The sequence below is a fragment of the Brachypodium distachyon genome, chromosome 2 (assembly GCF_000005505.3).
Source record: "Brachypodium distachyon strain Bd21 chromosome 2, Brachypodium_distachyon_v3.0, whole genome shotgun sequence".
NCBI classification, from domain to species: domain Eukaryota; kingdom Viridiplantae; phylum Streptophyta; class Magnoliopsida; order Poales; family Poaceae; genus Brachypodium; species Brachypodium distachyon.
The window spans coordinates 1630274-1649710 of record NC_016132.3 but is presented as its reverse complement, the minus strand read 5'-3'; the positions used below and the strand labels follow the sequence as shown (position 1 = coordinate 1649710).

At 51.6% G+C, this 19437-nt stretch overlaps 5 protein-coding genes across 8 annotated transcripts; 4 read left to right on the top strand and 1 right to left on the bottom strand.

The window, feature by feature from the left end:
* Positions 1 to 735: 735 nt before the first annotated feature.
* LOC100834393 (LEAF RUST 10 DISEASE-RESISTANCE LOCUS RECEPTOR-LIKE PROTEIN KINASE-like 1.2) lies at positions 736 to 14334 on the top strand. Of its 4 annotated transcripts, none has more exons than XM_024458494.1 (4): positions 736 to 1615; positions 12411 to 12446; positions 12641 to 12895; positions 13007 to 14334. In XM_024458494.1, exons 1-4 carry the CDS (start codon positions 751 to 753, stop codon positions 13942 to 13944), a joined length of 2094 nt encoding a protein of 697 aa, XP_024314262.1. In that variant the 5' UTR covers positions 736 to 750; the 3' UTR covers positions 13945 to 14334. The 4 variants fall into 4 exon arrangements, with proteins under 4 accessions (XP_024314262.1, XP_014754857.1, XP_014754858.1 ...); XM_014899371.2 differs by lacking the exon at positions 736 to 1615 and adding an exon at positions 5240 to 6124; XM_014899372.2 differs by lacking the exon at positions 736 to 1615 and adding an exon at positions 8486 to 10134.
* LOC104583012 (LEAF RUST 10 DISEASE-RESISTANCE LOCUS RECEPTOR-LIKE PROTEIN KINASE-like 1.2) lies at positions 3258 to 5342 on the top strand. The gene is made up of 2 exons (XM_024458495.1): positions 3258 to 4041; positions 4991 to 5342. The coding sequence occupies exons 1-2, from the start codon at positions 3273 to 3275 to the stop codon at positions 5311 to 5313; spliced, it is 1092 nt and encodes a 363-aa protein (XP_024314263.1). The 5' UTR covers positions 3258 to 3272; the 3' UTR covers positions 5314 to 5342.
* Positions 14335 to 14866: 532 nt separating the features above from the next.
* Positions 14867 to 15901, top strand: LOC106866108. Its single transcript, XM_014898808.2, has one exon. The coding sequence runs from the start codon at positions 15196 to 15198 to the stop codon at positions 15616 to 15618; it is 423 nt and encodes a 140-aa protein (XP_014754294.1). The 5' UTR covers positions 14867 to 15195; the 3' UTR covers positions 15619 to 15901.
* Positions 15902 to 16943: 1042 nt separating this feature from the next.
* Positions 16944 to 17735, bottom strand: LOC100841526 (16.9 kDa class I heat shock protein 1). The gene has a single exon (XM_003568172.3). It carries the CDS (start codon positions 17604 to 17606, stop codon positions 17145 to 17147), a length of 462 nt encoding a protein of 153 aa, XP_003568220.1. The 5' UTR covers positions 17607 to 17735; the 3' UTR covers positions 16944 to 17144.
* A 272-nt stretch (positions 17736 to 18007) lies between these two features.
* On the top strand, positions 18008 to 18719 carry LOC100839695 (16.9 kDa class I heat shock protein 3). Its single transcript, XM_003568166.4, has one exon. The coding sequence runs from the start codon at positions 18082 to 18084 to the stop codon at positions 18544 to 18546; it is 465 nt and encodes a 154-aa protein (XP_003568214.1). The 5' UTR covers positions 18008 to 18081; the 3' UTR covers positions 18547 to 18719.
* Positions 18720 to 19437: the final 718 nt, after the last annotated feature.

Below are 19437 nucleotides of genomic sequence, written 5' to 3'. Positions count from 1 at the left end.
AACCTTGCCGTGCCAGCGGCGGCGGCGGCTCAGACCATGTCGCGCACGTTTGTTTGCTAGCTCTGGATGAGAGCCGATACATGGGCGCCTCTTCTGTTTCCACGCGGATTTTCGGGTCAGTTGGAACAGGATCGAAGTTCTAGTCCACTCAAAGCTGCAATTACCTGGCTACTACCGTGACAGACGTACGTATATGCAGAGGCTTCACGTAGTGTAAGCAAAAATCCCAACCGTCCACCTCACACCCTTTTTTTTTCACTCGTTCTTTATGCGCGTGAAAAATATTCCCACGCGTATTTTACGTAGACCCCCGGAATGATTCACTTCCCACTGTATATTTCTTCTCCCTTCGGGTGCGACCACGTTACCGGACTCCTCCCATCGATCGGTCATCAGTAACGACCAGAAAACAGTTATTTTTCTCTCGGGTGGTAGCAGTAGCAGTAGTAGGTACGGAGATCTTCATAAACGAAAATTTTGACCTTCTCTGATCACTGACGTGGTAGGACCGGCTCCCATTGCCAGGGGACCCACATGGCGGCCCACCACTTCAGCTTCCTCCTCCTCAAACTATCAAAGGCCACCAGCCAGCAGCAGTCAAAACCTGTGACGACGATCAGTCAACACATTCGGCATTCCTTCCTTCCGTGCTAGCTCTCCCTCCCTGCCGAGCTCACCTTGCTCTCTGCAATATTGCCCAAAAAAATAACTTCTGCAACCCGGTTTTCTCTTCTCTAGTTCTGTTGCAATATGATGCACCCGCTTCGTGCCCCGGCTGCATCGGCCGCCGCCGTGCTCTGCTCATCGTCCACGCTGCTGCTGCTTCTACTAACTCTCGCCCTATCCACCACGGCCATAAACACCACCACGCCATCCTCCTCGTCCTTCTCCCCGTCTTCCTGCGATCCGGCGACCTGCGGCGACCTCAGAATCTCCTACCCGTTCTGGCTCAGCGGCACGCACCCGCCGGAGTGCGGCTACCGGGCCTTCCAAGTCACCTGCGACAACATCAACAACACAGTAAAGGCCTCCCTGAAGAACTCCCTCTGGACGTACCAGATCCTGTCCATCTCCTACCCCGACAGCTCCTTCACGGTCACCAACCTCCAGCTCTCGGAGGACGGCGCGTGCGACATCGAGCTCCACGTCAACGCCTCCGCCGACCTCGGGCTCGCCCCCTTCGGCATCAGCGGCACCAACAAGGAGCTCTTCTTCCTCTACGGCTGCACCCAACCGCAGCAACTCCCGCCGTCCCGGGCGCCCGTGGCCTGCGCCGATGGTGGCTCCGGTTCCAATAATTCCAACGGGCCGTCGTCGTTGTCTCCCAGCAACAACACGTTCGCGTGGCTCGCCGGGGGTTACAGGCCGGAGTACGACGCTTGGAAGCCCGTCCAGGGGGGCAACTGCACGGTGTCCATGGTGCCGGTGCTCGGGTACGAGGGGGCTACGGGGGCTGACTACCAGCGGCTCATGAAGGGTGGGTTCCTTCTGCAGTACGCGGCGGGGGACTGCGACGCGTGCGTGGAGAGTGGCGGGTTTTGCCGGATCAACACCACCTATGACATACTGGAGTGCCACTGCTCCGGCGGCGTAGTTTCCGAGCTCATCGTCTGCGGTAATTCAAACTGCACCCGTTCACTTTTAATTTACGTACTCCGCTCCAGTTTTATGAAGTATTTGGTCTTGCTACTAGTTCTTAGGCTTTGGAAATTTTGCCATGATATTTGGTTATCACAAACGGGGGAACTCATTCTTTTTCCTGTCGGTTTAGCTAGGGCAAACTAAAACCTCCCGCTACCCCAGACCCCACTTGTCGGTGACAGGAGACGATGTGTTTTACTAACGGCGAAATCGAAACAGAGCATCTTATGAAAATTCCATTGATTTAGGTGCATTTATGATCGAGCATCATTGGTGCGATTACTTTCCGAATGCTTTGAGGCTGTTAGAAGGGCATGCACAATCACCTCTTATTGCCTCGATCTCTGTCACCGATGCGCTCGCCATCGTTGGAGCCAAAATGAAAAGAGGATTTGAAAAAAAAATTAAAGTAAAATCGTAAACTTGCAAATTAGCTCGGAGAGCTTTTAACAAAATTCTAGAGATAATTCTACTACATTTTGCCAAGAGATTTTATTCACTACATCTTCTCAAAATTGGCACACATTAAAAATTTATGAAACAAGACTTTAATAAAAACTTGGAGATCTCAAACAAAAATAGTTGAAAATCAAAGATTCCAACCCTCCAAGAACAAGATCACAACCAAGTCCACTGACAACGAGAGAACGGGAACCGCTGACAATGAGTGACGTCGTGACAAGGTCATGTGACATGTCGGAGACCAATGCTGAATGTTTTGACAAAAATTCACGAGAAGGATTTCGATGAAAATAGAGGAAAGGGTGTCACTTGTGAGTATAAGAGATAGTAGGGTTGGACGAGTCTGATGCTTTGATTTTTTTCATGAGTCCCACTTGTCGCACACAAAGGGATTTAGCAGAAAACCGTTTAAATGTGTCACACACAATGGATTTTGGTCAACTTCAACAAGGCCAAAATTTCCATGCCTTATTATTTTTCTATTCTCCTTTCCTTTCCTGAAGATTTATCTAGTCACATAGAAGGAGTTGTCAAAGATGATCGTGATATTGACCGATTCGGCAAATCATATAATGCCATGGTTTTGATCCTTCAATCTCATGCTTTGGGAAGAACCTGATGGCATATTTATAGGCTGATTTGACACGATGGTCACTCATTTTTCTGGAAGGGACAAGTAACCCGTCTGACTTAGCTCAGGTATTCTTTAGTTTTACACACTCCAACTCGTACGCTGCCTGTCGGGAGCATATTCAGAAAGCTGAAAACGCCAGTCTATTTCAGCATTCCACCACAGTAGGAAAGCTTAAGTTGCACATTTAAGACCCATATTCCTCTCCCGGTTTGGCACGCGCCTGCAACAAAGTCATCCGGAAAAATATTTCCAAATAACGCCGTGAGGAGAATCGATCAAAACCCATCTGCTTGATCAAGTTGCAACGTTGGACTTGGTGACCAAACCCCTGCGTATTTCCTAATCAGGTGCTCCGAATGTCAGACAAATCGGCTCCTCTCTTCTCCCTCTGCCTCAAGTCGTCGATCAAACCTTCCCGGCTAGCTAGCTTGGCCATTTATTACAAGTTACTAAGATCGATCGCGTCGCATTTCCGGCATTAAAAATAGCATAACCTCCTTTTGCATCTATCTGATCGAGTCGTCCAAATACCACCATGATGCAATCCCACGCTCCCGGCAAGCTGCCGCTGCTGCTTCTTGTTCTAGCGTCAATCCTGCCGTGGCTCGGCGCCGCCGCCAAGCCGCTGGACGCGAGCTGCGCGCCGGCGTCGTGCGGCTCGCTGGCGATCAGGTACCCGTTCTGGCTGCGGGGCACGCACGCGCCGGAGTGCGGGTACCCGACGTTCGGCGTGACGTGCGACGACCCCACGGGCGCCACGCCGCCGAGCCTGAACGAGTCCTACCTCCGCGTGCTCGACATCCGCTACGCCGCCCGCTCCGTCATCGCCTTCCACGCCAACCTCGTCGATGGCAACGCCTGCCTCCCCACGCGCTTCAACGTGTCGGCAACCTTCGCGCTGTCCCTGCTCGCCGTCAGCGGCGCCAACTCGCAGCTCTTCTTCTCCTCCGCCGACGGCGGCAACAACTGCTCGCGGCCGCCCGGCGCGCTCGAGCTCAACTGCTCCGGCTCTTCTTCCAACGCGTATTGGTTCGTGTACACGGGACGGACGGACGGAGGCAGAGCTGATTCGATGCCGGTGCCGGGGTGCCGGTTCTCGGTGGTGCCGGTGATGCCGGGCTCGGAGCTGAGGAGCTGGGAGGACTACAAGGCGACGGTGAGGCGTGGGTTCTTGCTGGACTGGACGGTGCCGGGGGACTGCGCGGCGTGCAACGCCAGCGGCGGAGGATGCCGCTACGAGGCCGGCGCCAACGCGTTCGGGTGCCTCTGCCCCAGCGACGGCCGAATGCACCCGGCGACCTGCGGTGAGTTCTCTTGTTTGACACTTGCTCGTCTATTCGTTCGCGTGTTAGTGTTACAGGACAAACGACCAGGCTTCAGTCCAAAATATCCGCGAATATCTTGAGCGGATAATGCTAATGGTGAACGTGATTATTAGATTGAAGGGATCGATTCGTGTTAGTAATTGATTGGGCACTCTGCGTAGACTAGTGCTCGTACGTACGTACTCAATGTAGCAGCCGGAATCAGTAGTAGTACGAAAATGGCTGGAATTGGCTGCAGAGGAATTACATACGGAATCATCGTGCATCCATCACTTTGACCGGCAAAGTCAGCGTCCGGATGCTAAATATATATACAGTTGGACAGTTACGTCCCAACTCTAGCAATATCCATCCATTGATTTGATGCATTCATCCATCAAAAAGGCAAACAATAAGCATTGTGTCAGTGATGGGTTAGTGAGTCGTTGTCATTTTTACTCGTACAAATGAGGAAAACCTAGTTAGTCACACAAAATGACAAGCATCATGCGAGAAGGGTGAATCCATCCTGATCGTACACGATTAACCACACTGATGGATTCCCCGCGATGAAAGCTAGGCCCTAGGCCGAACCATAACCATAGAGGGCATTTGTCATCAGCGCGTAATCAAGTTTCAGAGTCAAATTAATCAAAGAAGAATGGCTGGTCAGAAATTCCAGCCAGTGCTGGTCTGGTTAATCTATCCCTCCTGGTCCTCCCCGGAGTCGTTTTCTCGTGTCAACTAGTGGATCTTTGAAATATAAAGCTTTCGATAGTATATATATACTCAAATTTCTACTGCTGTCCGCTGTCATGCTTGGATCAGGCAGTTCCACCTAGAAATCAATCCAAGACTTTCTTTTGCCTTCTCCTGGTCACATAAACCACCGACCTTTTACGTACTTTGCCTGATCCTCAATTAATCTCTCTCACGTGTTCAACAACAGTTGTCCACATATACGGCACGCATGAGATGACCAGCCCCCAGCAATCCATTACTGATCACCGGCAACATAAGCATCGCAAATTCGCAATCAGGCATTTAGAACCACAGAAGCTGAGGAGCTTCGTTTTCCCCTCAATCTCGATCCCTCAAAAGTCAAAGGCAGCGCACTTTCCCACTCCTGTTGATAAAGAAAGTCAACAAATACCAGTCAAACAAACCAACCATACCATTGGCATTTCCCTTTCTCCCTTCCTCCTCCTCTCCATTCAGTCCTGGTTTCTCTCTTCTCTAGCTAGCTACATCCTTCCTCCCACGAGTCCATGACTCCATTGTTTCCCATTGACTAGCTATAGCTAGACGATGGCTCCTGCCATGCTCAGCTTCCTCCAGCTCCTGGTCTCCATGCTCTTCCTCGTTTATCCCCACCGCGCTAACGCTGCCGCCGACTGTTCCCCGGCCAAGTGCGGCGACCTCACCGTGAAGTACCCGTTCTGGCTGGGCGGGCCAAGCAAATCCCCGCCTGACCTTTCCTGCGGCCACCCGGCCTTCGAGCTCTCGTGCATCGGCAACGGCAGCGCGGGCGCCTCCATGCGCGGCTCTTCCCTCCACGTCCTCCGCATCGACTACGACAGCAGCTCCTTCATCGCCTCCCATGCCAGGGTCGCCGCCGGGGAAGACGGCGTGTGCCGGACCGACTTCAACATCTCGGTCAGCCTCGCGCTCAGCCCGTTCAAGATCAGCGCCACCAACCGCGCCCTCTGCTTCCTCTACGACTGCGTCAACGGCACGGAGCCGACCGGCGGCCCCGGCTTCGTGAACGCCACCGGCGTCCCGGGCTGCGGAAAGCCCATCGTGGCGTACCTTGGAGGGAGCTACGACCGGGACGCGCCGCCGGCGATCGGCACAGGGAGCTGCAAGTACGCGTATCTGCCGGTGCTGGGGACGGCGGCTGCGGGCGCGACGGCGGGGGATTACCGGCGGCTGCTGAAGAGCGGGTTCTTGCTGGAGTGGAATGGCACCGGCATCGGGGACGAGTGCCCGGGATGCGTCGCGAGCGGCGGCGGGTGCCGGTACCGCAACGGGTCCGCCGTCTGCCTCTGCCCCGACGGCGAGCTGCGGCGGCCGACATGCGCCGGTGAGTGTGTCTCGATCTCTCGCACATTACCGATTACCGTACACTGTCTGCCTAGTCAGCACGTGCCGACGAACGACGCGTTGGCACATGCTAGTTTGACTAGTCATTGGATTTTTTTTTCTCTGGTTCATTGCATTTTCCCCGGCATGGCATGCCCTACTGTGCATTTGGCGGCGTCGCGCAGTGCTGTCCGTTTCCATGATCCGATCTTTCGTAGGTCATCCCTTGAAGATTTTCCAGCTCGGCACATTCTCTCGGTAGATATTTGACTAGTGGATTATGGTGATTCATTGACCTCGGTACGAGAGATTGTCGTCGGTCAGGTAAACGTGTGCGGTCGTCTCCTTTATGCCTTCCAGGGCAGAGTACTCTCGCCTGGAAGGAGAGGGGTGACTGGGTGAGATCATTATAGCGCAGTCGTCAATTGTGGAAAAGAAGAATATTAGGAGTAGGGTACTCTTAGGATTAAGTAGTAGCACTTGCTAGAATCTTGGAATGTAAAACTAATGATATGGGTAGGTACGTAGCCGTTATGCATCATTAGACGTTCGGTAACAAGTATTCTCTCCGATTCTAAATTCTTGACTCAAATTTGTCCAAATATTAATGTATTTATTCTTAAAAATCATTTAGATACATGTAATATTTCGACAACAATTTAAGATGGGAGGAAGTAACACCAAGTGGCTTCTTGTCTAGACTGAACCCTGAAATTCTGAAGTCCGCAGTCGGCACTACGGTGGAAATTGGCATCGTGCACTTGTTCAGTACCGTCAGAGCCCAGTTGGAGCTAGACCCATCGGGCCTTTACTTTCTTGTCAAAACTTTGGGCCTAATATGCATCCCGAACACCTGGGCTGGCTGGCGTAGCCCATGATCCCGGGTCTTGAGCGTTCATAATGGGCTACTGGGCTGCTATTTTTTTTTTCTGTTGTTACCTTTCAAGTGTGGTTCTAAGCAAAATACAAAATCCCTCTAAAAAAGGCACACAAAAAAACGTCTCTGAAACCGGTGTGCCTGGAAAAAGGTGTGGAAAACGGTGACTAGGAAAATAAGAATCTAGCTCGATGGCGCTGTCAAAGAAAAGAAAGAAATCTAGCTCGATGGCCGAGTCACGGAGGTCATGGTCAGGACGGACTTGCCCGTCAACGGGGTTATAGTCAAGTCACCAGGGGAATTGGCAGCTCATGGCTGGCTTACCCGTCCAAGGGGTCATTCTGACAACGAACTGAAGTTGGACTCCGTTCAATCGCCGTTCCCATATAGAGTAGCAGGGAGTACCATTCATTCTTCACCCATTTACAGTATCCTCTCGATCTACTTCTCTGCGTGCCTACAGGCAGTTCAGTTCAGAAGTACAGTCGATCACTACCCCCTTTGTACGCCTTGTCTGTCGATCAGACGTTCCAAATCTTATATCCTCCGATGCCTCCGAGCAGCTGGTTCTTGCTCGTCTTCGTCTGGTGGCTGCTGCTGGCGCTCGCCGCGGCGGCGGAGCAGCAGGAGCAAGGGGGAGAAGGCTGCTCGGCGCCCAAGAGGTGCGGCAAGCTGAATATCTCCCGCCCGTTCTGGCTCACTGACTGGGAGACGAGGAGATCGTGTGGTCGCCCAGATTTCGAGGTAACTTGCGAATTTAACACAACTACTCCAGTTCTACGGAGCTATGGCCCCGGCCCCGGTTTTGCGATCATCGACATCTCTTACGAGGAACGCAGTTTGCGTGTCGTTGATGTACTAGGCAAACTGGAAGCCTTTTCCCCGCAAAAAAAGGAAGCCTCAGGCCGCTGCCATGTCCCGAGCCGGAACACCGCCGTCAGACTGGCCCCTCCGTTCAGCATCGACCCCGTCGCCAACATGGAGCTCATCTTCTACAGCTGCACGAAAACAGCAGCTGCGGCGGCGGCACATCGGGACGACGGGTCGAGTACACCGGTGGAGATGCCGTGGTGTGGGAACGCGTTTGTCCGCGCGGGAGGGCGCTACGGTGCGACCGGGGACGGAAACTACGCTATACAGGGCTGCGCCACTACCGTCATGCCAGTGCAATCATCAGGCGAGGTGGATGCGAGCCACTACAAGGAGCTCATCCGCCATGGCTTCGTCCTCACATGGCAGCTGCCTGCAGGTAAGCTGCTCCCTCCTCGATAAAATTAGTTTGTTTGCTGGGAATTGCTAAAGGAACGGGTTATTTCTTCCTAAAATAAATCACTCCTTTTTTTGAGCGAATCCTAAAATAAATCACTCGAATTTCTATCCTACCGATCGCTTCTTTTTTGGGGGACATCCTACCGATCGGTTTGCTTTTTTTTTTTTTTTTTTTTTTTGTTATTTGGTTCGTGATGTCTTGGCGCATCATGGTGGGCCTATCACACTAGCTGACCCATTGACGACTCGACTGGGCTCTCTTCTAACCTTGATCACCTCTATGGGCTCTAGCCCGTGTCGGCAAGCAGAGCAGCCCGTAACTGAGCTTAAGCGAGACACGCTCTCCCAGCCGGGTGATGGGCCTACATTTCAACTTTTAAGTCTTGAACCTTTTTATTTTAGAAGAAAAGATGGGGGTTTTTTTTGAGAAAAAAAAAAGATCTTTCCTCACTCCATATGTATCGTCCATGTATCTTACGGAGTAAAAATACGAGTAATCTTCTTCTTACGTCTAGCGGAAGCTTCATCGGAGTGTAGTTTGACCTCGTACAGGTTGGCCCCAGGCACCGGCGTGACTGCGTACAGTCTGTCTGCGCTTACCGTTTACCCGTGACTCCACGCGTGTACGGACACCGTTTTAAGTTCTCAACCAAGTGGAAGAAGACGCAGAGAAACTAAATGGTTCACCCAACCACCCACCCAGAAAAGACTCTACTGACTCTAGCAGCCATGCCAATTAAGCTAGCTGGCCGACAGGAGGCAGCGGCGTGCGGCATCCGGAACCGAGACGATGAACTCCTCCTTGGTCTCTCTCCGGTCACGTCTGTCACTTATCACTGCTGATCACGACGACCCGGGAAAATTCCATCCCCGTTGCGCGGACGACGCTTGCCCAGCAGAGAGAGACGTCGTGCGATCAGTCAAACGTTTCGGCCATGACCCACTCCATCCACACTGACTTGCTAAGCTCCTTCCACGTACATATACTTACCTTGATGCAGTTCGATCAATCATACTACTGGATTATTATTATATTCTCCTCCTCTGTTCCTCACTGACTGCAATCGTCGTCAGCCAGTCCGATCCGACTCTTTCTTCCTTGAATTTCTTACGTGTTCCTATGGCCGGCGCCTTGCTCCTCCTGTACTTCTTCGTCTTCTTCTTCTTCGTCGTCGTCTCCCGGGTCCCGGCACCACTGCTGCTTGCGGCGGCGGCGGCGGATGGCGGCTGCACAAGCACAACGAAGACGTGCGGCAGCTTGAACATCTCTGCCCCGTTCGGGCTCGTCGACGAGTCAGAGGAGAACAATTGCGGCCTGCAGATGGGGTTCCAGGTCCACTGCACAGATAAGATCCCGTACCTCGGGTTCTACGAGCGCCAGTACAGGCTCCAGATCCTCCACATCTTCTATGGCAACTTCTCCTTGCTCGTCTCCGACGCCCACAAGTTCCAAGACTTCAACCGTTCCAGTGAAAAAGGGTGCCATGTCCCCACGGCCAACTCCACCTCCAAACTCGGCCTCCCGTTCTCCAACAGCCCACTCAACCAGAACCTCATCTTCTACAACTGCACCAAGGCACCGCCGCCGCCGGAGACGGTGAGCCGAGATGAGCTCGTGGAGACAGTCTGCCGCAACAACACGTTCGTCCGCGCGGGAGGACAGTACAATGGGGATGGCGTCGGCGGCGGCTATGAATTGGAAGGCTGCAACTCTATCGCCGTGCCTGTGCTGGGGAAATCCGACTCCGGCAAGGTGAACGCCAGCGACTACTTGGAGCTCATCAGAAATGGGTTCCTCCTCACATGGCAGCCGCCGCCGCAGCAGCAGCAGCCAGGCCCGCAGCCGCAAGCTGCTGGTAGTGGTGGTAAGTTCACTGAGTACGGACTAGTTCTTTTTTTATTAGAAGTTCATAGCTCCTAGGAAGCGCGAACGCCAATCAGGCAAATCATTGCTATGCCGTCGCCGTCGCCATCCCCAACACCGTGGCGGTCGTTCGCCGCCGTTGCCGTTAGGGAAGGGGAACCCAGGAATCAAGGGGATAAAATATACTTTACTCAAATTCTTTAAAAACAACAACGTGTGGACAATGACCGGTAAGTCTCTCCGGCCACCGTCCTTTCTCCCCACATCTCACATCCCCACCCTCCGTTCCGTCCCGCTCCTCTTCTTTCTTAATTCTTAGTCTTCCTGACCTTTGCCGTTCCGTTCAATCACCAGTTTCCCTCCTCCATCCATTCCCCAATCCATGCCGCTCCCGCTCCTCCTCCTGCTCTTGGCTTCCATTCTCCGGCTGCCGCCGCCGGCCAGCGCGGCCTGCTCGCCCAGGGCATGCGGCGACCTGACCGTCGACTACCCGTTCTGGCTCGAGGATGGCGCCGGCCGGCCGCCGTGCGGGTCGCCGTCCTTCCAGCTCAACTGCAACGGCGGCAAAGCATTCCTCACTCACTCCGTCTACGGACAGTATCAGGTGGTTCGCGTCTTCGTCCAAAACTCCTCCTTCGTCGCCGTCGACCACAATCTCCTCGTCCCGCCCGCCGGCTGCCCAAAGTGGTGGTTCAACGTCTCCGACGGCATCGGGCTGGGGCCGTACACCATCAGCAAGAAGAACAGGGAGCTGCTCGTGCTCTACAACTGCACCAACCAGCAGCGGCGGCCAACACCGCAGGGATTCCTCCCCACGCCTTGCCTCAACGAGTCCTTCTACCGCGTCGGCGGGGAGTATGGCGGCCACCGGGACCAGGGTGGACTCCCTCCGGGCTGCAATCTCTCCGTTGTGCCGTTCCTCGGGTTTCTGGATCAAGACGCCTACTTAGGCAGCATGAGACAAGGGTTCCTTCTTGAGTGGAAGCTGACTTCAGGCGACTGCCCCAAATGCACGGCGAGCGGCGGCCAGTGCAGGTATGGCAACAACGGCACGGGGTTTTCCTGCAATTGCTCCGGCGCCCTGTACCCCGAGGAGTGCGGTGAGTTGACGAAATTAACAGCGTGTCCCCCGAATTTGCCTGGCCAATTCGTAGTTTTTTCAACATGCTTAGAAAACGCTAGTAGTATTCCCCTAAAATATTGCAAGTGACACTGACCGATTCAGTGAATCCAAAAATGTCCATGTAGTTGGTAGTTATTTCGTTGCTGCAAGTGACAATAGAGTGCTGTCAAGAATAAAACAGCGTTCTTTATTGCGTTTCAGTACGTCGTTGTTGCTAGGAAGAGTATACAAATGCTGATTGGGCACATATTTCAACTCTGAAGCTTTTGCTTGATTCTTGCAGTTCCTGCAAAATATTATTTTTGTTTTGTTAGTTAGCGAAGTTATTCCATTGACTGGGACGTTGGAGCTTATCGAGTCCTAGTCAAATCAAATTGGTTTGTTGAATTAGTCAGCAGCACTAATTGATAGAGGTGCCATATTGTGGTCCATGTTCCTGGTTTTGTTCTAGTGATGACTGACCAAGTAAATTATTTCCGTAATTGACAATCAATGCGCTTACTTTTCAATGCGAGACATGTGGAAATCATATATAATTGCATCTGTTTGTTGTGGATTTGGAGGTGTAAAGTTGAATCGAACACTGTAACATTTTTAATGGGTACGGTGACTGAGTGCTATAGTTAGTGGCGGAGCTTGGGCCAACAACTTGGAGGGCACATGGGCTGCAAGGGCCAAATTTACATGGTTTTGAGCTAACCTGTTTAGGAAAAATGGCCTATCTTTTTTCCTGAAGGACCAAAGAAACCACATAGGCATTACCAATTTATTTTATATTCATGAAAACTATGATGTAACAATTACATTGTGTTTGCTCTAGACCTCCTTTTCAGAATTACTCTTGAGTCCTGACTACAGATGCATGACTCTGTTAATTCTGGTGTCATCGTTACAGTATACTCTTAAATGGCAAGATTGTGGCTTCTATGAAATATGTCTTGGTATATTGCCACCTCCAGTTGAGAATCTTAAATCTAGATGTTGCTGGATTTTCTTTATTAAACAGATGCAAAAGGGAGTTCGACTTTATGTTGAAGCTATCAAAGTTATCATGACAATACCAATTCAGACTACACTCATTTGTCAAGTAACTACTATACTAGTTCATTACATTATAAATAACAGAAATATTTACAGATTTTGTTCTTATGCAGGGGGCACTCCTAGGACTACGAAGACAATTGGAATAGGTGAGTATCAACTATCAAGCTGATTGACCCATCTATTTCCTTGCCCCTCATTTCCTTTACTCCCCAAAATTGTACAGTAGCAGAATTATGATTTAGCAGGATAAAGGGGATATAATGAAATCTCATAATGCGGAAATAGTCAGATCTCTTGGTTGCTGCATATCGCTAATGTGTTATATCGTTGTCCTGTGCAGTGTGTGGAACAGTTGGCGGTGGCTTATTCATGGTTTGCTTCGCCTTTTTTGTGTGGCACAAGCGCAAGAGGAGGAAACAAGCTAGAGAATCAAGTGAGCTGATGCGTAGTGGATCTTCAATGCAGTCATACAGTAAGGATCTTGAGTTGGGTGGTTCTCCTCATATCTTCACTTTCGAAGAACTTGAGGTGGCTACTGATGGATTTAGTGCTTCAAGGGAACTTGGTGATGGTGGATTTGGAACTGTGTATAAAGGTAAAAAATTGCAAATGCCAGGGGATCCGTTCTCAACTCTATTATTTGAAAAAAGGAAGTTTGTGCCCTTATTCACTTGACAATGACAAGTTGACCTTTTTTGTCATTCAGGAAAACTCCAGGATGGGAGAGTAGTTGCAGTGAAACGCCTTTACAAGAACAACTATAAACGAGTTGAGCAATTCCTAAATGAGGTAGACATCCTGTCCCGGCTACTCCACCAGAACCTTGTCATCCTATATGGCTGTACGTCTCGTATCAGCCGTGACCTTCTCCTAGTGTACGAGTTCATCCCAAACGGGACAGTTGCGGACCATCTTCATGGATCCCGTTCGGCAGACCGAGGCCTGACGTGGCCTATAAGAATGAACATTGCCATAGAGACAGCTGAAGCACTGGCATACCTCCATGCAGTTGAAATCATACACCGTGATGTCAAGACGACCAACATATTGCTGGACAACAGTTTCCATGTCAAAGTTGCAGACTTTGGGTTGTCGCGCCTGTTCCCTCTCGAAGTCACCCATGTCTCGACTGTTCCACAGGGCACACCGGGCTATGTTGACCCTGTATACCACCAATGCTACAAGCTAACCGATAAGAGTGATGTCTACAGCTTCGGTGTTGTGTTGGTAGAGCTGATATCCTCAAAAGCTGCCGTGGACATGAGCAGGAGTCACAGTGAGATCAACCTGGCCAATATGGCTCTCAACAGAATCCAGAACCATGAAGTCACTCAGCTAGTCGATCTGGAGCTCGGCTACGATACCGACAGCGAAACAAAGCGGATGATAGATCGAGTGGCCGAGGTGGCCTTCCAGTGCTTGCAGCTGGAGCGGGAACTGAGGCCGTCGATCAAGGAGGTAGTGGAGGTCCTAAATTGCATCAGGGACGGGGAGTGCCCGGCGAAAAACATGAACAAGAAGGCATCCCTGAAGGAGGACGCGCACTTGCTGAGGGACATGCAGTACTCGCCGGACTCTGTCATCCATAGATTCCATAGCCAGTCAACTAACCACTCGGCGGCATCAAATGCTAGCGGTTTGTGAGGTGCTGCTTTCTATTGATTCTGAAGAAATTAAGGTCGCTGTGTCGTCTATCGGATGAGTTGTATATATATCATAGAGTTTGCTAATGAGGTGATTCATCTGGGTAACGAAGCTGTTCCCTCTTTGCTGACCAATAAGTACAAGCTCAAGCACGTCGGCAGTAATCCTGCACTTGTGAACTTGGCAGAGATTCAGACAGTAGGTGTACAATGTACTAGGAGCAAATACCAGGGTAAACATTGTAATATACATACACAAAGAGAGTGAATGAGATGTTGAACTGATCAACATGCAAGGTATAAGAAATCATACTGTACCATACAATATGTCAATATCCAGCTGTCTTACAGGTTTATAGTAGTAGACCTAATACGACAGGCAAATTTGCCTTGTGTTCTGTTCGGCAATGATCATATATAGAATCATCTCAAAATTCTCTGATGTGTGCTTCTGAAACTTGAACACACAAATAAAAGCAGTTTTGCTGCCAAGGTACATACATGTACCACCATGTTCACCTGTTCATGGCTGGCAATACAACAGCTCCATCTTCTTTTCTGAAGCTCTGCACTGCAGGCACAACTTAATGTTCAGTATTAAACTCACATATCCAGCGTCAGGACATGCTTTACCTGAACCCTGCCTAGGCGCCTGGCCATAAACTAAACTAATGGCTAATCCACAAATGGATGCTTCCTTTTGGGCCCCATTGTAACTGGGATCCGAAGGGGACACTCACAGACACAGACACATATCCAGAATCCACAAAGATATTGCTTTGCTTTGATTTGCGGCTGGGTCGCCAGTCGCCACGAAATTTGCGCGTCTTTTAGCGCCCCAGGCTGACGGCGACGCCGACGCTGACGGCCGCGCGCGCCCTTTTTTTTGTATCCAGTGGGCGGACACCTTCCCCGGGTTCCTGCTCCCGCCGCGGCTGGGCCTCCAAATGGCGACGCCGCGTGCATTGCGGCTCCCGCACGTAAGCCAGATAAATCCAAGCCAGGATGTACGTCTATGCGCCAAGAAATTCTAGTATACTGGTAGTCCTCGTAGGTGCATAGAGATAGTCCAAAGCGCCAGCCATTATTTCAGGATCAGCTCTCCGGAATCCCAGATCGCCCAAAGTTCCAAAGTTAAAGTGAGCAGTAGCCTAGTACAGAGCAGAAAAGCGAGCATATATATAAGTAATCCTGCGGCCATTTCCTTGAGAGCACGACTTAGGAGAGACTGGCCGGCCGGCAGCAGGGACCGATGGCGGTGATGCGGCAGAGGGCAAGGGCGGCCAAGAGCTTGTGGCTCCTCGTGCGCCGCCTGCTCTGCCGCAAGAGGCAGAGACCGGAGCAGCTGGAGGAAGGGGAGAAGAGCAGCCTCCTGCTCCTCGGCAGAAGCAGCTCCCTGGAGGAGCTCCTGGGTTCTGACGGCGTCTGCCGGTGCGCGTCCACGCCGTGCTGCTGTGGTGGAGCGAAGAAGAAAGATGGCCAGCAAGCCCGGCAGCGTGTGGACGTGGCTCGCCCGGAGGCGGAGGCGGAGGCCATGGCCACGACGACAGCGTTGTCGGCAGGCGGCGGCGGCGGTGCGGCGGGGCAGTACCGGAGGTTCATGTTCGGCGGGTTCCGGCGCCGGCTGATGGCGAGGAGACAGTGGCGGCCCATGCTCGTCGCCATCCCGGAGTGATCCATCAACCGATGATCCATCCATGATCCAACGATCGAGTCATTTTCTGTGTTGTTGAGGATCCGATTTCGTTGCAATATGTGCAGTGCAAGATCATGTCAGTGCAGGTTATTACGCCTGCTGTTCAATGTTCAGTTTTCTTCACCTCGCTCCATTCCTTCCAGTGGTCTATTGCAGAGCCGTTGAGGCGTTGACCCTTCTGTTGTAGATGTTCTGTGTTGTAGACTTGTAGTAGTAGCAAAGCGTTGGTACATAAATCGAACAAATCTTTGCCTCGCAAGCACAGAATTTTGCAGGTTCGACCGTTCGAGTATGAGCAGATGGATCATGGAGTACTCCAGTAAAATTCAGTGATCTGCGTAAGCTTGCAGTAGAATAAACCCAGTACAGTAGATTAGCCCTCCGGTAAAATTCAGTGGTCTGGAGCCCGGTCTTTGATAAAGAGCAAATCGAATGATTCGTCTTGGCTTTTGATAGTCTCGAGGCATTTCAAATTACAAATTTAAAATTTGAATGACTTGGCCCCTAGCTAGCCGATCCTTGCAATCCTGTTGCTTTAAGCTCTCAAAAGCTAGTAGCGGCCATTTGCTTTAGCACGTGAACAAACGGACAAAAGAAGCCTGAGAGACTCCTGTGACTGAGTCTGATTTTTCCTTTTTTTGAGAAACGAGTCTGATTTTTCTTTTTTTTTGAGAAACGAGTCTGATTTTTCTCTTCTGCGGGGAACCGATCGGGCCGGGCTTTTTTGTCGGCCAGAGGTACGGAAAAAAGGCCCAGCCCGAAGCACGGCGTCACATGGTTTGCTTTCAAACCGCGGCGTTTTTGGGCTGGCACAGGCATGGCACGAAAAAATGGGCCAGGGCAGCAGAGAAAAACTGTCCGGATACCAAAACAGTGGGCTGTACCCTTTCCCAGGCTCAATTTTTTTTAATAAGAAACAGCGGGCCGAAATAGTAAGCTGCACCCTTCTTCTTCTGACCCAATTTCGGTTTTTTCAAACAAGCTGAACGGGCCAAATCGTGCCGCAGGCCTTCGGTCCGACACAAAACATGCTCGGGCCAGGCTTTTTCCAACAGAAAGCCCATAGGTCGGCACAACACGGGCCGAAACAGTTTCGGGCTTACTCAGGCCATGCCTGATTAGGAAACTGAAATTTTAGGCTTTATTTTTTTTGAATAAAAACATAAAGCCGAAGAAGGTCCACTTAAAGGCTGGGCTCTCAGTCTGGACACGCCTAGATCCTGACCATAACACTCCACAAGACTGCTAAAAAGAAAAACACTCCACAACACAATCTGAATACCGCTGAAAAATACTTTAAGATATTAATTTCGAAATTTTATTTATTCATTATTTCTCACGAAGCAAACAAAGTACACACATCACACAATGTGACTACAAAGCAAGATGCCAGCACACACAGACAGACACACCAAAAACATCAAAGGAACCACATCAAGGAGCACAGCTGACACAAGCACACTCGATACGATCACGATGCTTCTCCAGTCTCCACGATCAGGCAATTAACCAGAGATCTCGATGGCCTTCACCTCTGGCTTCTTGACCTCAGACTTGGGCACGGTGACCGTGAGCACGCCGTTCTCCAGCCCAGCCTTGACCTGCTCCACCTTAGCGTTCTCCGGCAAACGGAAGCGCCTGACGAACTTGCCGCTGCTGCGCTCGACGCGGTGCCACTTGTCGTTCTTGTCCTCCTTCTCCCTGCTGCGCTCGCCGCTCACCACCAGCACGTTGCCGTCTTCCACCTCCACCTTCACCTCCTCCTTCTTCACTCCGGGAAGGTCCGCCTTGAACACGTGAGCTTCGGGAGTCTCCTTCCAGTCCATGCGGGCGTTGACGAAGGCCGCAGTGTCGAAGTCGGAGGAGGCCGCGGCTGCCGGGACGATGGAGCGGAAGATGCTGTCGATCGGGTCCCAGAGGTCCTGGGAGAATGGGTCGAACACGCTGCCGCGCCTCACCAGCGACATTGTTGTTTGTTGGTTTCGGGTTTGATGGAGATCTGTGGTGAAATGTGATTGATTTCAAGTGTGTGTTTGTGAAGGGATGATATGCTCTGCTTTTGCTCTGTTTCTTGACGGATGGGTTTCAGATCGAGGGCGAGGTTCTGTATTTATAGGCTCCTCGAGGAGTTGGTGCCGTGCACTCCTGAGGCGTCTCGAGGCCTCTGGTTATTACGGATTGAGTCTAGAAAAGGCCCGTAATGATCCATTCAAGGCCCGCACCAACCGCCCGCGAGTGCTCTAGAACAGAGTAGGCTCTTCTGGGCTGAAAAAAGGAAAAGAACCCAACGTACGCTCGTAGAGTGGAGAGCGGTCGGGATGCTTCGAGACCAACACCCGGCGACATTATAAAGCTCCCCTCATCTCCCACCTCCGGATCCCAACCCAAGCCAGAGCAAATCAGCAAGAAAACACCACAAATCACACCAAAGCAACGCACACAATGTCGCTGGTGAGGAGGAGCAGCGTGTTCGACCCGCGGTCCGACTTCTGGTTCGACCCCATGGACACCATCGACGGCATCTTCCGCTCCGTCGTCCCGGCGGCCGCCACGGATTCCGACGCCGCCGCCTTCGCCAACGCCCGCATGGACTGGAAGGAGACGCCCGAGGCGCACGTGTTCAAGGCCGACCTCCCGGGAGTGAAGAAGGAGGAGGTGAAGGTGGAGGTGGAAGACGGCAACGTGCTGGTGGTGAGCGGCGAGCGGAGCAAGGAGAAGGAGGACAAGAACGACAAGTGGCACCGCGTCGAGCGCAGCAGCGGCAAGTTCGTCCGCCGCTTCCGTCTGCCGGACAACGCTAAAGTGGAGCAGGTCAAGGCCGGGCTCGAGAACGGCGTGCTCACGGTCACCGTGCCCAAGGCCGAGGTCAAGAAGCCCCAGGTGAAGGCCATCGAGATCTCCGGTTGAGTAGTCCGTCTGCTTGTGTGAACGGTGTGATCAATTGGGGACAGTTTGTTATGTTCATGCACTGCACCTTTGGTTTCCTCTGTAGTCTGTAACTGCCTTGTGTAATCTCCTGTCCTCTGTTCGCCTGAAGAATAAACATGAAATAAATCTTTCAAGACTTTTTGAGTGCAAAACACAATTTGCTGCAAACAGGGGTAGCTTCTGCACGAGCGTTTTGAGTTTGGGTTGTGAGAGCTAAAAGGAGATGGCACTTAAACTTGGCAGCGCTCTCCGCGTGCTTTGGAAATTGGACCTGAAATTACTCCTATAAGATGCTCGTTTTGGTTTTCTGTTTTTTTATTTTAGGGAAAAGGTTTTGGTATTCAGTAACTCTACAGAGTTCGCTCGCGTCAATTGCCACTCGACTGCCCTGGGCCGACCGGTACATGGAAATGTTCCTTCTCTCGGCCCACGGCCTCCCTCTCGCGATAGCGACCACCAAGGCGATTGCACGGCGAGCGAGTCCTGGGCCCATAATATTAGCCACTTTCAAGGCCACCTACATCTGCGCAGACTTCTGGGCCATCGAGTACACCAGGTAGCCAGTGGACGAGCGAGACCTAGCGTAGACCGTCAAGGCTACCTTTCATCTACGCTGACTTCTGGCCCATTAAGTACACCAAGTAGCTATCGGACAAGCGAGATCTAGCACCCAAGGGATAGGTCGGCGGCGCACAACAGAGGACCTTATTCTCCTGGCTGCAAAATGTCGTGGTCGGCTCACCATCTTTTTTTTTTTACGAAAACCAGCAAAGAGTTAAGCAAGAAGAATAAAGTTTGCTCAAAGCACAAAGTTCACGGCGGGTGCCATTGTCTTCTAAGAAAAGCAGCCTTAATACAAAAACACCAAAC